We start from the raw sequence: 18,033 nt of genomic DNA on the forward strand, positions 1-18,033 counted from the left end.
TGATGACCTTCTTTTGTCATTATACCATATTGGTGTCTTTATTGGAGAGTGAAGTAAAGGGAATGCGTAGGTCTTGAAGATGAGGGATCCACAACAGGCAGGTGAATTCCTCTGCTACACATGTCTCTTCCCTCCCCTCTTCCATTCCAAGACTGGACAGAGCCAAGACTCCATACGGAATTGGCCTTTAACCTTATAGCATTTCAGTTGCCTGGATATGGCCACACAACCATGTTGCTTCTGCCCAAAAGAGACCTTCCCAGAAAGTTACCTTTGCAGAGTCTTCTCTTAGAATCCATTAGGGACCCCCTCGTGCAAACAGCATCTTAGGAGGGATGAGGAGCTATTTTAGAAAGTGTGAGAGGAGGGAGAAATAATAAGCCAAGTGAGTTCATCAGGTACCTTGTACTTAAGGGATCATCACCATGACATTGAGATGCCCTTGCAAAATGGTGGCTCAGACACATGACATCATGTTTGAGGATGTCACCCACCACTTCTCAGTCTAGCTATGGTGTGAAACAACACCCTGGAGAGCACTTTACATGCACCTTTGTGTGCGGGGAGCCCTAAAAGGTCAGGTTCTGTGGAGGGTAGAGTTTGGGGGGCTGGCTCTACTGCTCCCTTCTATAGCCCGGATTAATTCTCATGGCCTATTCATACCACCTTGCAAACCCCCTGCTTTTAAGTGAGTGACTTACAGCCCTGAAGTATCATGTGGCTGGCGCCACTGCAGGCAGGGCTCTAAAACAAGTAGCTACGCTGATGTGATGTGGGGTTGGGGGGTCAGGGGGTCGGGTGCTGGCCCTTGGACAATTGCACAGCAGGCATGGCGCCCACTTTCCCCTATGGAAGTCAGGCATGCTGTGCAGTTGCACAAGGGGGTAGCACTCCTGGTATTGCCCCCTTGCACAGCCATGTGGCTGTGTGATTTAGAGCAGGGTTTCTGAACCTTGGGCCCCCAGATGTTGTTGGACTACAACTCTCAGAATCCCCAGACATGGCCTTTGTGGCTGGGGATTCTGGGAGTTGTAGTCCAATGACATCTGAGGGCCCAAGGTTAGGAAACCCTGATTTAGAGCCCGGCATAACATACAGCTTTTTGGCCTTGTGGCAGGGAGGCAGACCTGGCACTGCCTGCCTTATGCTGTGAGATGCAAGCTGAGGTATATCAAGTTTCAAACCACAAAAAGTTTCTTAACACTCAGTACAGGAGCTCTTTGCTAACAGAAGAAGTGATGATGGTTGACAATGATATAAATGAATTCAAGGAAGCCTATATGGGTTCTACAGCTAGGAGGTAAAGATCCTTCGGCCAACTCTGCTGATGCTTAGGGTCTCTGATGGGGTGTTTCTATGCAAAGGGCTTGTTGACCCCTGCCACACTCTAACATTGCACCTCAGAAGAAAGTCCCTCTGCATCCAATGGGGCTTACTTCCAATGGGATTGCAGCCTATGGTTCTTTCACTATGAATAATTGATGCTATTAGCATACACAATGCTATTATGTATGCATAAGGAACTGGTAGCTCAGGGTCCAGCACTACACCATCCCTTTATTACGATTCTCAGCAGTTTTAAGCCAAGACATAGGCAAAGGCCTCACTGATCCCACAAGGAGGCAGGGTAAGGAGCTCCCAGTTAGCTATTCAATAAACCGCTGACTGGGGAAACTCTGCAGGGGCTGCCTGATCCCATCCCCAGTACTAGCCACGGCCCCTGCATCTATCGTCAGATGCGGGGGGCGTGGCTTGGGGTGAACGCACACTTTGTACGCACAATTAGAAATAAAAAATGGTTGGGGAGCCGCCAGCAGGACTTCATCCTCTGGCCACAGGTAAGGTCCACATGCCCCTGTTCCCAACTGTGAACTTAGACACACTCTCACGGAAGTGTCCAAGAATATGGTACAACTTGTTGAAGAAACTTCCAATCACTGAATGCCAAGGGGAGGGTTGGGCACAACCATACAGTCCACAGGTGATGTGGTATCTTCATTCTGCGTTGCAAGGGAATGGTGGAGAGGAGCTACAGATCATCCGTGGAGCTTTGCATTGTGCACACAATGCAAAAAGCAAGAGTTATATTGAGAATTGTAATTGTAACTGTGTCTTTATTGGAATCTGGCTTTGCCTTGTGCAAACTTGTTTGTTTTGTTTTAGGATTTTAATTTCAGTACTGCATTTCTCTGAGTCTGGGGTTTGCTTTGCCTATGTTAAGGGGTATGATATGATGAGGAAGATTATTCAGTCGGCGTCCAACTGAAATTAAAGAACAAGTTAGGCATTGTCTAACTTGTCCTCTTAATTTCAACAGGACTCCTTTGAGTAAATTTCCTCATCATGACGGCCAGAGCTTTTCATTTTAATTCCACCTGGCCTTCCTGATATTATTCTGACTTTTTGAGATTGCATTTGTCTTGGGTTGCTTGAGTTGGGGAGGGGGATTTTCCTGGCTTTTACTGATGTGGTTTGTTTGAATTCCTCTCCAGTAGTGACCCACCAGGGCACCCCATTTATATCCTTTCCCAGCAGACGGGGGGCTTGTTTTTATGAGAGTGTCTCTCTTGCTTTAGCTGGCACAGCTCCTTTGAAATCTTCTCTCCAAAAGATTGGATCATCAAGCCCGCTTTATACAATTTTCTGAAGCAGATTGGGACTAGGGGACTGTGTACTTGGCTTATTCTGAAGCAGGTCACTTGAAGATATACAGCTGGCAGAGGCTCTTGTAGGCCATCTAGTCCAACATCCTGCTTGATGCAGGAAACCCAAAGACAGAGCATCCCCAATATTTATTTATCTATTTATTTTATTTATTTATCATATTTTTATACCACATGATATGTAAATCTCTAGGCAATGTAGATGGCTGTGCAGCCTCTTTCTGAAAACTTCCAGTGAATGAGAGATGCCCCTGGCACAGATGATTGCTTTCATCATCAGAACGTTGTTTTGCATGCAGAATGTCCCAGGTTAAATCCCTGGTAGCATCTCCAGGTAGGGACGGGCAAGACTCCTGCCTGAAGCCTTGGAGAGCCACTACCTGTCAGTGCAGACCAGGCCTGCTCAACTTAGGCCCCCCAGCTGTTTCTGAACTACAATTCCTGTAATCCCCAGCCACAGTGGCCAATAGCCAGGGATTATGGGAGTTGTAGGCCAACATCTGCAGGATGGCCAAAACTGAGCAGCCCTGGTATAGACAATACTGAGCTAGATGAACTAATGGTTTGACTTAGTATAAAGCACCTTCCTGTTTCCTATGAACTACTCTTATTGTTAAGATGTGGAGCTCTGCAAAGCTTTCGATTGCTTTTCAATTCAGCCGACATTTTGGCGGAATAGAGTACTGAATAACTAAATCCAAATTAAATGGTTAGACCTCAGAATCTCTCTGAATCGACTCAGCAGTGTCTGAATTGATTCGGAGAGGTTTGGAGGCTTTTTTCTTCCTGTTTTTCCATGGCAAACATAGTAACTTGTTGAAACTGGCGAAAGGTGGGGGCGTTGGATGATGTTCCACATATGAAAAATACTGTGGGGCAGAAGGAACCTTTTGAAATTAACATCTCAAGTTGGCCAGTGACTGCACATACACAGCCTCTCTGCTCCCTTCCAAACACGGTGCTTTGGGGGACGGATATAGAAAGAAGATATCAAGCTCTATTTGCTCAGCTAAAGTGCCTCCTGTGAGTTGTGTGTCTCTGAAAGGGCTACCAACTCTTTGCTAATCTCATTCCACAGCTGAACAACAAAGAATAATGATAAGGGTTTTTTTTCTCCAAAATGTTAAATTTTATTTTTTAGGAAACCCCTGCACCTATTTATTCAAGATTTTGCAGACTGCATAGCCATTTCAGGAAATATCACTTCTGTTGATTTCATCCCATTCTGCAAATGAATGAAGACAATATAGGCATTTTAATTATTCTCCCAATTATATCCAACAGACAAATAGTTGGACAAATTGAATATTCAGATCCAAATCATCATATTTGAATCAGTGTGGAATCTGAAGCACCAGATAAAATACTTTCCTGTTTGCAGGGCCTATTAAAATGTTTTTCCTAAAGTTCAACTGAAATGTATCCTCCTGTAACTTAAACCCATTAGATCTAGTGTCTTGCCCTCAGAGGCAGCAGAGAACAAGCATTTGCCTTCTTTTGACACAAACAAAGCTTTTAGTGACAAAAATGAGTGGAGAGAAAAAATGGGGGCGGGGTGGGGGAGACCTTGCCCACTCCCTACTGGGTAGGCCTGTGCAACTAGACAATTATTTGATTTTGACCTCTATCCCTTTTGACCTCAGTTCTCCCAGACTGTAACATTCAAATACTCTTGGCCTTCATGACAGGTTGTTGAAAGGAAAAATGAACTGTAAGGCCATTTGCACATTCAAAGTGCTACAGAAATGAAAATAGGCAATGTTGCATCAGGCAGGATGAGGGATTGTTTGCCTTTTTTCCATATGGGGTTTCCTTCAAGGCAGACTGGCTAGAAACCCTGGGTGTGCTAGTTTGATGTTGTATGGTTTGGCTCTTAGCTGGGGACATGGTGGAATTTTTTTCAGGGATGGGAACAATCTGGGAACGTTTTGGAAACTATCCCTTCCTTGAAAAAATCTTTGACATCGCATATTTTGCATCCCTCATCCATTCTCTGCATGTGGTGCTGGTGTACTGTGGGCTTGCCAATGTTGTGAGTTCATGGCATTTCGGTGTCAATTTAAAGTTGATATAAACTGGCACTGACCTGTGATATCTCTACTAAATACATCTGGGAACTGGTGTACTGAATGTGTGTCTGAATGGTTCAAGGTGCAAGGACTTTGAAGAGAAATTAATAATCCCCACCAAATGTCATGACAAGGTTCCCAAATTAGACCACTCACTGCAAAAAGGCTTGTTCAGGAGAAGTTCTCAGTGGATTGTGCCCTGAGTTTTGCTGACCCCATCATTCTGTCCTGCCTTGCCTTTTACAATCCAGTTGACAGTAAATAAAGGTGATTGCATACTGGGCACAAACCTAATTCCCCCCACCCACCCCCGATCCCATATTTGGTTTGTTGGTTTGTTTAACTCAGTTGTACAGGATTGTACCAAGAGCATTTCCCATGAGATTAGTACAATTCTACACTTGATTTTTAAAAAAATGGAAAAGAAAAGTATTTCAAAGGATGAAATATGAGGATGGCAGATGAGGATGGCTGCCAATGGCTGGGGGGTGTGGGGACAGCAAATATTAAGTCTAAGGACAGTTCTTCATTTCGGCAAGGGTTGCACACTGGACAGCTGGAAATAAGGGATTTGTTTTTAATTTGGTAGCAGTTAGAGGAATAAATGGTCAAGTACACAAATAATGCTGATGCTGGGAATTAATGCTGAGCCACCATGGAGAGGCAATTTGCAAAAATGCACATCAGAAATTAAAGATCCTCCCACTTTGGGCAATTTTTCTGGGTTTGTTGCTAAAGAGCTAAGAAACTATATGATTCTCAAAGTGATTCCTGACTGGCTAGGTTAATCTAGGCTTACAGTACGGAAGGTATTGCCCTTACTCAATGGGCTTTCTTTTCCCTTCGTGATGTCAGCACATAGCTAAATCTGTCTTCATAGAATTGTGATGTCGTCGTATCCAGTGACTGACTGGGATCCAGGGGCGTAGTTAGGGGACAGGGGGCCTGTGTTCGTCCCTCTCCCTGGCAGCCCCTTGGAGTGAGGGAGGTAATGAAGAAAATAGGGAGAGGTGTTGCTGGGGAGCCCTCAGGAGCTGGGGCCCCGGGTTCTTTGAACCCATTCGCTCAATTATAGCTACACGCCTGCTGGGATCCCTGATTGACTGGGATCGCTAGAGGAGGAACAAAAAAAGGGGAGAAATGTCTGCTCAAACAGGAACAAAGGGAGAAATAGTGTTCACAGTTATAAACAGCTACAAAAATGAAATAGCAAGCATTGATCTTTGGGAGGGTGGGGGCAGGGGTTGTCTTCCTCTCTCCAAATCACTTTGAGACAAATCTCAAACTTGAAGTATATTGACCTTAGCACGAGTGAAAACCAGTATTTCACATTTGGTATGCAAGCTAAACAAGCCCAACAGCGTAGATAACAATTAATCTGTGTTGAGGATGGGTAGCATATATGTGAAGGGCTAAACTAGGCATTCTTGAAATGCTTTGGGGTCCCTATTTCAGTCTATTTCTACCAGCTCCAATGACCAAAACCCATTTCAGCCCCTTCTTTATGAAAACATACAAAATGCCACTCACTGAGGAGGATCTGTGAACTGTAGGACCCCTGGGGGTGAGGTGAATTTTTATGCATAAGCACAGTCCATCCCCTGTGGGACCCGTATCCATTCAGTCCCACATTAGAAAGATGGATTTGACTGTAACACAATAGTGCCCCTAAAGTGAAACACTTTAATTTACCTGCATAATTCCGAATGGCAGCCATTTGTGTATAGTTTTTATATTTCATAAATGTATATACCTTGAATGCACAGTATTCCCTGAGAGATATGGAAGAAAGTAAAGGGGACCACCATTGGTTGAGGACTAATCCTGAGCCCTCCAACCAGTGAAATCAATGTCTGAGCTTTAACCCCCTCTCACTTGTTTCCTTGTCACAAGACTAACTTTCCCCCCAAATGGGAGCCATTGAGGATGAACAATTCTTTATCTCCTTAGCCTCACCCTTGGGTTCCATTTTTGCCCATACTAAAGTGTACTGGCTTCTGAAGAAAATGTCTTATCTCGAAAAGAGGCTATTTTAACCAAGTAAGCTATGTAGTAAAATTGGAGTAATCGAGTAAAATTGGGTCATTCTTTGAGCAAATGCACATCCTGTTCAGAGGTGTAGCTGGGTAATTTCAGGTTCTGGACCTAATGGCCTTACAGGGGGCCCTTCCTTGTTACAGGGACCCCTTATCAATAAAAATGCTCAACACAGTTTACATAGAAAAATAACAGGTAAATAAGATAGGAGTGAAGAGGGGGTTGTCTGGCCAACTATACTCAAGGTTGTGGTTTAGTGTGAGTCTTCCACTGCATTCAGTGATGACCACCCTGCCCTGGACTGCCCCCTAACCTGTATCTTGCAGGTTGCAGCCACAGGTATAAGGAAGTTCTGCAGCAGCTTTTCAGGACCCCAGCCCTTTGAGGCAGCAAAAGAGAGCCTAGGAATTGTAGTTCAGACTGGTTGCAGGGCAAGAACCTGGCACAGGCCCACTGCTGGCTGCTGCCTTTCAGCATGGACAGATTCTCCAGCAAGAAGGGGGAGGAGGTACTGTAAGAGAGAAGACGTTGGCTCTGTGGCTCAGAGTGAGGACTTTTTCAGGCACTCTCCACACTCCTCCAGAGACAGGCCAGGGGCTGCCACACACACCCAGGATGGAGCAGAGAGCTCTGAACTTGTGCCCAAAAGTCCTGCCTAACAGCACCACTGATCCTGTTAACTATTCTAGCGGGAGCTCCTGCTCTGCCATACTCTTTTCACAGCCTTCCTGGGTTTTCAGAAGACATTAAAAGGCAGCCAAGGATCTATAGAATCACAATGCTTCAGGGTGCTCCTACACAAAGCAGATATTCAACATCCCCTTTTGCAACACCTTTTTTTAATAGCTGCTCAACAACTGTATGGGGTGCTTAGTTTAAAAAGGCGGTGTGGCTTTATATTTATTCCAGAATAGCACCTAGGGCATGTTTGCTTTACAAACTAGTATTGTTTTATGCTAGTTTGACTGTCATGGATTACTCTCAAAGAATCCTGGGGAATGTAGTTCAGGGTTGCACTGTAGTTTAGGGTTGCACAACTTTGAAGGTCAAATCTGATCTGAATCAAAGAAGGCTTTTCAGACCCATTTGTTACAAATTAGGTCTGAATCAGAGCAAATCGGTCTGCTTTGATTCAGATCTGATTCCATAGTTCAGAGGAAGTTTTTTAAGATAGGGAAGAAACCTCAAACCTTGGAATGCCCTGCACAGGAACTCTTATGCCTATTTGTCTGCAATTTGACAGGCTCCATGCCCCTGGAAAGGGTTTATAACCCTGCAATTTTCATCCCATTCTGCCATAATGTGAAAAAGTTATAAGTGTGTTAGTGATTTTCTATTATATATGGGTGAAGCTTTGGATCTGATTCCAAGCAACCTGCACAGTCAGGACTGACTCAAGGTGTAATGTGCAGGTGAAGTAGCCCACTGAATGGGGGGCCTTCCAAATTCCAAAGCAATGAGGTTTTGCTTCTTTGTGCAGTCCTTTTGTAATTTAGTGAGAGCAATGGGAATTAACAGTGATCCCTAATTCTTCCCTGACAGAACTACAATTCCTAAGGTTCTCTAGGGAGAGGGAATGGCTATTAAACCAGTTTAAGTCTGTGGTGTAAATATGCCCAATTGCTCAAAGAGGATCAGTATAAAATAGAACAAATGTAAACAGTTCTAGAATGGTTTTCTTCTTAATAGATATGGAATTAGAAAGGGATAATGGAGAGTCTTCGCTGAGCCATTTATTTCTTTAGATTTCCCCAGAGTATTCATGCAGGAACTGGCTGGTTCACAGCAAGGGAAAACTGGTGGAGAGACATATTATACAGTCACCTGTAAGGAGCGGCAGTCCCCCAGGAGAGATAGTCAGTGGGTCTTGGAGCTGGTCGAGGTACAATTGGTTGCTCCACAGCAGTCACATCCCCTGAATAGGACTTGAGGAGGGATGCATTCTTGTTGGCAAGCATAGCTCTCTCATTCCTGCGAAACTTTGCCCTCCTGTTCTGAAACCACACCTAGGAGGGGAGGACAACACATCAGTGTCAGCAGTCAGATGTAAAGTGAGAATGCGACAAATATATTTGCAAACATATATTTGTATTGTGTGCTTGTACAATACGGGTGTTGGCATTAGCCACACCTCCCTGCTGAGTGTACGCGAAGAGTCTGGTAACATGTTATACTACTACTACTATTATGAATATTTATATACCGCTCTTCAACCAAAGTTCTCAAAGCGGTTTACATAGAAAAATCAATAATACATAAATAGATGCTCACATCTAGAGCAGCCAGTTCTGACTGTTCCCTTAAATCATGTCTCCTGCTTGCAACTATTCCAAAAGTCAAGAAAGACTGGAGTAGCTCGAATCACAGCCTTGTCTCTTGCATTTCTCTGCCCTGCTAGAGAACGGAAACCCAACCTAGCTAAACAAACACCTGCCCATGAAAGGCACAGGCATCTGCTAAATAATCAATCATAAACAAATGTTGGCTCAGGCTGGTAGGGTGAGTTCATAGAAGGATCATATGATCCTCCCAACAGTTGGTCATTGAAGGGGTTGGAAATGGCGCCCTCGCAGATCCATTTCCATGAACATCATTGGTCTTGTGGGTCTAAAATCCCATTTTGTTCATGGCAACAGGGCACATTCTATTTCAGAATAATATGGCACATCTTGCTACCCCTCCCAGCATATTGTTCCATTTTCATAATCATGCACCTTTTTGAAAACTGGTCTCAAAAATTATAACACACGTTTGTGTATTTATTTCTTTATTTAGGGCCTACATAAATGAGGGACAGAGCCAGGGAAAGGCAGCAAAGAAACTGCTTACAAAAGAAGTAAAGATAAGAGAAAGAAAAGAAGTTCATATAATGAGAATGATCCATTATCAGACCATCAATTTATTATTTTTGAGCCACATGGCAGAAAGTTTTCTGGAGCACCACCACCTTAAGCTGTTACACAATGCCCCTGGCCTAGCGTATTACAAAAAATGCATTTTCATTGGCAAAACACAGAAAGATAGAACCATTAACAAAACCAGCAATTAGGAATGAAAACAAAGGATAAAAACAACATGAACTTTTCTTCTCTGGATTGGCATTGATCAAGTCTTTCTATGACTTGATTAGATTACAACTTGATTAGATTAAAAGACAGCATACTCTCATCCTGATATCAGATATCACAATATTTAATAAGATGAGTTCAACAGTATTTTATAGAAATCAAGTCTGTATAGTCAATGGACTAGTATCACCATATCCATTTGAGAGAGAAAGAGTATGTGTGTTACTTTTTCTAATAGACAATTGTGTACATGGAATTTTGTTTTGTGAGTCCTAGCCAATCAATTATGTGGCTGAGGGCTAAATGCCAGCTGTATGTTTGGGTCCACCGGGGAAATGATTTGACCAGCAAGCCAGAGGTTGCCGGTTTGGATCGCCGCAGGTATGTTTCCCAGACTGTGGGAAGCACCTATATCGGGCAGCAGCGATATAGGAAGATGCTGAAAGGCATCATCTCATACTGTGCGAGAAATGGCAATGGTAAACTCCTCCTGTATTCTGCCAAAAACAACCACAGGGCTCTGTGGTCACCAGGAGTTGACACTGACTCAAAGGCACACTTTACTTTCATGGGGAAGTGAACTCTGAAACTGACTCTGCTAGGTCAGGTATTAATTGCTACAGGCAGCCTGGGAAGGAAAAGCTATGACCAGCTACCAGGAGATGGTGTTTCTGAACTACTGATAGTTAGCTTGGCATTTTACTAGTCGGGATTAGGAGGAAGAGTATTAGGCTTCAGGTGGCAATGGGTGTGAGACAGCCCCGTTGGGCATATTTGCTGGTTTCTGGAATGTGACTCATCCAGCATCCTCTCCGGTCGAGGGCAGGTTTAAATTCATAAATAACCAGTATATCAAAACTTTAGCCAAAAAGAGGGTTCACATCACAATATTTCATAAGATGAGTTCAACAATATTTTACAGAAATCAAGTCAGTATAGTCAATGGACTAGCATAACTATATCCATGACCCAATTAGGAGCAAGGTTTCCTCTTGCTAAATGTTCTATGCAAGGCAGAGAACACCATCCAACTAAGGCTAAGCCATGTTAAGTCCTAAGTGATTTCAGTGAGACATCAAACAGGAACTCAAATCTTCCCTGCTAAAAGATCAAAAGGACTTAAAAGTGCTTCGTTTGGTCCGGATTGTGCTCAGGGTCTTTGTCCCAAGGAACTGACAATACCCATGCTTAGCAGAGAGTTGTGTTCTTTCTGCAGTGGGCTTAAATCAAACCAATGAAATTCCACAGTGGGGGAAATAGCTATTAAATTCTAGAAGCAGCTGCAAGCCTTCTCTGCTTTAACGATCAGGAGGAACTCAGTGAAAAGAGGGGAAATGTGTAGAAAATGCATGACTATTTTTCAAATTGAATTTATGGCAGAGGCAAAATTCTAAGTGGAGTAGGGCTGCCAGAAAAAGTCATAAAAATCTTCTCGGGCTATCGACTTTACTAAGGTTCCCATTGAGGTTCCCTATCTACTTTTAATCATAGAAACAGATGCTGGCTATATTTGCCAAGGTGAGAGCCAGCAGGCTCCGAGGACTGTCGATTCTGTTTTGAAGCTGAGGGACAAGGCAAATGGGTGGGGGCCAAGCTGTGCACAGACAACCATTTTTACCAGCAACAAGAGCGATTCCCTGCATATTGCCACTATGGTGCTAATCCTGATCCAGCAATAGTAGTTTGATAACTGTAAAGTAATGGTGGGTCTCCTCGCTTTAGGGTAAAAAAAAACCTGATTGCAGTTGCTTCCCCAAATGCTGTAAAAGTCAATGAAAATGTTAGCATTGACTAGACCAGATCACAACCAGCTTCTGGTCTAGTAATTTAAATTTTCCTTTGGAATGAAATGCAAGAAGAAGGAAGCAGAGGTTCTTCTTGGATGTGCTGAAGAAAGGGAGCACACACAGTTCAAAGCAATTTTGATTTAATTTTTTTAAGTATGAAAAATTCTTGCAATGCAAGGAAATTGCTGTGTGAGCATGGGTGATGGGAGTTCATTCCTCCTCCACTCGCTGCCACTGTCAGTGCTCCCCACCCCCAGCTATCAGCGCACACTGGTGGCGCTCTCCCTCAGCTGCCCTGTGTGCTGGCACCACATGGGAGCAGCTGGGAGAGAGCGCCACTGGCATGCACTGATAGCTAGAGTTGGGGGAGAACCACAAGTACGGTAATGGAGGCGAGCAGCGAAGGAGCAGGGATGGACCTGCTCTCCACCATGTTAAAAGGGCTGTGGTAGCCCTCAGTTTTATAGGGATTGTGCTGCGATTCAGAAGCCAGATCACATTTTGGCACATTCCTAATTCTATGTGCACAGACCTTCATGCAGAAACTGGTCAAAATGGACCAGAAACCAGATTCTACATGGGTTTTGAAATCAAGTAAAATCCAAGCTTTCATATATATACACACTCACACACACGTATACACACACACACACACACACACACTTACTTCATATATATATATATATAATGTCTGCAGTTGGGGACTGGACTATTTGTACCTGTATGGCTACTTCACTATATCATCCTACCACATTGTTCCTAGCAGACTTCCCACCACTAATATAACAATTTTAAAATATTGAGTTCAGAATAAAGCACGTAAGCTTAAAACACCTTAGAATATTATTATTTTTGAAAGAGGGATAGCTTTTATAAATTGTATTGATAGGTTTAAAATTTCTTATACAAGAACAGAACAGTTAAAGATGATTTTTGTATTAAAATGCAATAACGTTAAATTACATATGGTTATAATATGAATGCATACACTGATTATTTTAATAACCATCTCCTGTGATTTGAGATTAATTGTATTTATACTGGTTTATTTATTGATCTTTGTATTTAGTGTAAAATGATAAAGTAAGAGAACTTGTACAAGATTTGATTTGCAAGTAATTTTGAGTATAGACTCTTCTTGGGGTGGAATTTGGATTTTTTTGGGGGGTGCACAACTCTGCCTATAGTCTCTCATTTAATTAAGAACATAAGAACAGCCCTGCTGGATCAGGCCCAAAACCCAGCATCCTGCTTCACACAGTGGCCCACCAGATGCCGCTGGAAGCCTACAGGCAGGAGTTGAGGCTATGCCCTCTCTCCTGCTGTTACTCCCCTGCAACTGGTACTCAGAGGCATCCTGCCTTTGAGGCTGGAGCTGGCCTATAGCCTTCAGACTAGTAGCCATTGATAGACCTCTCCTCCATGAAGTTGTCCAAACACCTCTTAAAGCCATCCAGGCTGTTGGTTGTTACCACATCTTGTGGCAGAGAATTCCACAAGTTGATTATTAGGGGTGTGCACTTTGGAATTTTCTTGTTTTGATTTGTATCCGAATCGAAACACCCCCGTTTTGTTTTGTACCCAAATTTTCTGAATCCGAATCAGCCCTGTTTTGTTTTGTAGCCGAATTTTCCGAATCCGCATCCGAATCAATTTGGATTTTTAAAAAGGGTCCCAGGGCAAAAAGAGTGGGTGGTGGTGGTAGTGTCCAATGGGTGGAAGCTACCACCCAAATGTCAAAGGAATTAGGCAAAGGGCTGATTTTTTGTGAATTTTTTTAAGTTTACACATCTTTAAGAATTTTCCCATAGGGAATAATGGGGATTCCAGCAAATGTATCGCTTCAAATCAAGGGGAAAGGGATGACCCAGAGCGGAGTGTGGTGGGTGGTAGTGCCCAATGGGGGCAAGGAAACTTCCAGAATTATCTCAAAAGAATTAGGAACATAGAAAACTGCCATGTACTGAGTCAGACCATTGGTCTATCTACCTCAGTATTGTCTTCACAGACTGGCAGCGGCTTCTCCAAGGTTGCAGGCAGGAATCTCTCTCAGCCCTATCTTGGAGAAGCCAGGGAGGGAACTTGAAACCTTCTGTTCTTCCCAGAGCGGCTTCATCCCCTGAGGGGAATATCTTGCAGTGCTCACACATCAAGTCTCCCATTCAGATGCAACCAGGGCAGACCATGCTTAGCTATGGGGACAAGTCATGCTTGCTACCACAAGACCAGCTCTCTGGTCACAAGACCAGGTTACAAGACTGGTCACAAGACCAGTTAACAATCCACACATGTACTTGTCCCCCCCTCTTATCCCATGACTGCTAAGGTTTTTCAAGAGTTGTTGAAGAGGAACTTTGTTGAATCCATGTTTTCTTACCAGCTACTGGGTCAATTGTGTTCATATGAAAGCTGGATGAATTACCTGAACCCTGGCTTCAGTGAGGTTGACCCTGCGTGCAAGGTCTTCTCGTACAAAGGCATCCGGATAATGTGTCCGCTCAAAGACTCTCTCCAGTGCCTGCAGCTGGCTGCTGTTAAAGGTGGTTCTGTTTCTTCTCTGCTTTCTTTTCTTCTTATCTTCTGAATTCAGCTGGTCACCTGATAAAAGAGAGTCGATGAAAGAAAGAGAGAAGATGAAACAATGGGATGATTTTACATTTTTGTATTTATTAAGGCTACAAGCTAATTTAGGGAATTTTAGTTGATCAATCATATCTTCATTAACTGTGTTATCCATTAATTAAATTTAAATCACATATCACCAAAACTTCAATATAAAGAATTAGATGAAATGGGAGGCTTATTAAATGGGAGCTTATTAAACTATGTTATCATACATTGTTAGAAGGAAATGCCAATTTTAGTCTACTTTCTGAAGAGAAGAAGTCTCATGAGATCACTGTATCTGTGTGTATGTCCATATCTGTGAGTGCGTTATTACTTTTGCACTTACAATCTCATACAAACCAAATTAATAGTACATGGGAGGAGGTCCTGGGTGACCCCAAAGGGTTTTTTGTTTTGTTTTGTTTTTGCCAATCCACCATGTTGTTTCAAGATAGCAGCCACTCAGAATAAAGAAAGCATCCCTTTATAACTCATGTGCTGACACTCAGATACAAACCACATTCACAGTGCATGAGAAGGGGTCCTAAAGGACCCTGACAAGGGTATTTTTTGGCCAGTCGGCCAGGTTATTTCAAGATGTTGGCCACTCAAACTGTAGGCAAGGCCTCTTTGTAATTCATGTGCTGGACAGCTGGATACAAATCAAACTGAAAGCACATGGAAGGGCATCCTAGGTAAGAGTTGCTGGAGTTGTGATTCCATATGCATCTACTCTTAACCCCCATATCTCCTATGGACCACTAGAGACATTAGGAGTGGAGCTAAAGAGTACAGGACTGCCCTCTTGTTTTCTCTAATTTCAATATCTTGGATCTAAGTCTCTTCTGATTGGTAGACTGATACTCTTGGGACACTTCCCTTCTTTGTTGTCTCTGTTCCTTCCTCTTCCTTCCACCATGAGGTAGTACAGTGTACAGGCTTTTCTATCTAAGTTTGTAACTTCTTAAAATAAACCTTCATTTGTTTTAGCCCTTAAACAATTGTCTTCAAATCTCCTCCTTGAGCTCTGTACTCATCAAACTGGGTTTCTCTGCTAAATAAGGGGTTGATTCAAATTCTCCCCTATAAGAGTCATCTTGTTAAATGGAGTGGGAAGTAGGTTCCATTAATTCTACTTAGAACTACTTGTTGATATTTTCCTTTTTATTTCCTATTATAGAAATACAGTAGAACCAAAATAATCTTGAAATAATAAGCAATTGTCTCATTTAGCCCCACCAATTAAAACTGCCCCCATCAGTGACTCTAGTTGATTCTATTGACTGCAGCAATAGAACAGCAGTCTCTTCCTGTTGTGCAAAAGTGTTTGGGCATGTGCAGCGTTGTCACTGGATCTCAATTCCCTGCTCAGGGAGCACAGATTTCTTGGGCGGGTGGGAGGCAGCTGCGGTTGAGGTGGCCCCCAGCTCAAAATACAAGTGTAGAGAAGTAGTGACATTGCCATGTCAGCAAGGAATAGGAGGGAGGGAGGGAGGAAGGGAGGGAGGGAGAGTACACTGCCGCCTAGTAATTTTGGCCCACTGGAAGCTGTACAGTCTAAATTTATTAGAACTATTCTTCAAGTTCCCCCCTGCGTTCCCAGTTCTCTTACCATACAAGAAGTAGGTCTCGCTAGGGTTGAATTGGGTTACTAGACTTGTATTATAAAGTTTTGGTTAAAACTGGTTTTTGCCAATGTAGGTCTGGCTTCCTTGGTAATGACTGGTGACTTTAATCATAAGTGGAAGACCTTGGTTAAAAATAAACTTCTTCAATTTGGGTTCTCCCATGAGAAAATTCTTAGATTATGACATGATCAGGCCTGGCAGGTTATTAAGCAGCGTATTGCCAATACAGAATTACAAGTGGATACAGCCTGTCTAAGGAGTGGTATCTATCTGGGGAAACAACTTTTTAATTCCAAACTGGCAGCATATTTAGATAATATTCTTATCCCTAAATTTAGGCATCCATTTACTCTTGCCTGTTTAAACGCCCTTCCGACAGCTGTTAGGGATGGTAGAGCTGTCCCGGGTTGTGAGGAGTTTGATTCGGGCTCCTTCCAATTCGAACCAATCCCTGGGGACTTTGTTCTGCTGTGATGCTTTCAATGGGTTCTTTGCGGACAAAATATCCTGTATTCGAGCCGACTTGGACTCCACTGTTTCTGCAGAGTCTATTAAGGTGGTGTCCAGCAATCCCTCTTGCAGTATTAGATTGGATCAGTTTCAATCTGTGATGCCTGATGACGTGGACAAGCTGCTTGGGGTGGTGCGGACTACCTCTTGTTCTCTGGATCCTTGCCCGACTTGGCTGCTTTTATCTAGCAGGGAGATTGTTAATATAATTAACTCATCTCTGAGGGAGGGTAGGATGCCTCCTTGTTTGAAGGAGGCAATTATTAGACCACTTCTTAAGAAGCCTTCTCTAGATCCCTCAGTGATGGACAGTTATAGGCCGGTCTCCAATCTCCCATGGTTGGGTAAGGTGATTGAGAGAGTGGTGGCTAACCAGTTCCAGGCGTTTTTGGAGGAAACCGACTATCTAGACCCATTTCAAACTGGCTTTAGAGCGGGCTATGGGGTTGAGTCTGCCTTGGTCGGCCTGATGGATGACCTTTACCGGGGAATCAACAGAGGGAGTGTGACTCTGCTGGTTCTTTTGGATCTCTTGGCGGTGTTCGATACCATCGACCATGGTATCCTTCTGGATCGCCTGGGGGAATTGGGGTAGGGGGCACTGCTTTGCAGTGGTTCCGCTCCTATCTCTCAGGCAGATTCCAGATGGTGAAGCTTGGTGACAGTTCCTCTTTCAAACGGGAGCTATTATATGGAGTCTCTCAGGGCTCCATTTTGTCACCAATGCTTTTTAATATTTACATGAAACCGCTGAGTGAGGTCATCAGGAGATTTGGTGCAGGGTGTTATCAGTATGCTGATGACACACAAATCTATTTCTTCTTCTTCTTCTTCTTCTTCTTCTTCTTCTTCTTCTTCTTCTTCTTCTTCTTCTTCTTCTTCTTCTTCTTCTTCTTGAAATGGCAGTCACTCCCTAAATGCCTGCCCACAGGCAGTGATGGGCTGGATGAGGGATAACAAATTGAAGCTGAATCCAAGCAAGACGGAAGTGCTCATTGTGGGGGATCGGAATTTAAGGGATGAGTTAGATCTTCCTGTGCTGGATGGGGTTACACTCCCCCAGAAGGAACAGGTACGCAGCTGGGGAGTGCTCTTGGATCCAGGCCTCACCATGGTATCTCAGGTGGAGGTTGTGGCCAGGAGCGCTTTCTATCAGCTTTGGCTGATTCAACAGCTGCGTCCATTCCTTGCAGAGAAGGATCTCAAAACAGTGGTGCATCAGCTGGTAACCTCCAGGCTTGACTACTGCAATGCGCTCTACATGGGGCTGCCTTTGTACGTAGTTCGGAAACTTCAGTTAGTCCAAAATGTGGCAGCCAGATTAGTCTCTGGGGTAAACCGGAGAGACCATCTTATGCCTGTCTTAAAACAGCTGCACTGGCTGCCAATCTGTTTCCGGGCGAAATACAAAGTGCTGGTTATTACCTTTAAAGCCCTGAATGGCTTGGGTCCGGGCTACCTTAGAGAGTGCCTTCTTCGGTATGATCCCCATTGCTCGTTGAGGTCATCTGGAGAGGTCCGTCTCCAATTGCCACCAGTACGTCTGGTGGCGACTCGGAACCGGGCCTTTTCTGCAGCTGCTCCGGGTCTATGGAATGCACTCCCGGCAGATATCCGCAGTTTAGGCTCACTGTCGGCCTTTAAGAGAGCCCTAAAAACCTATT

General features: G+C 43.7%; 1 protein-coding gene across 3 annotated transcripts in view; it reads right to left on the reverse strand.

Moving 5' to 3' along the window:
- The window catches only part of PRRX1 (paired related homeobox 1), an 85,080-nt gene that overhangs the window by 8,211 nt on the left and 58,836 nt on the right, over positions 1-18,033 (reverse strand). The window contains exons 2-4 of one of the 3 annotated variants that reach the window (XM_053247259.1): positions 14,047-14,222; positions 8,594-8,775; positions 272-343 (exon numbers count right to left, since the gene is read on the reverse strand). In XM_053247259.1, the coding sequence (XP_053103234.1) occupies positions 289-343; positions 8,594-8,775; positions 14,047-14,222 (413 nt within the window). In that variant the 3' untranslated portion in view covers positions 272-288. Of the gene's footprint in view, positions 1-271; positions 344-3,822; positions 3,889-8,593; positions 8,776-14,046; positions 14,223-18,033 lie in introns of those variants that run through there. The other 2 variants (XM_053247260.1, XM_053247258.1) reach the window with 2 other exon arrangements.

This window comes from Hemicordylus capensis, chromosome 4 (assembly GCF_027244095.1).
Source record: "Hemicordylus capensis ecotype Gifberg chromosome 4, rHemCap1.1.pri, whole genome shotgun sequence".
NCBI classification, from domain to species: Eukaryota; Metazoa; Chordata; class Lepidosauria; order Squamata; family Cordylidae; genus Hemicordylus; species Hemicordylus capensis.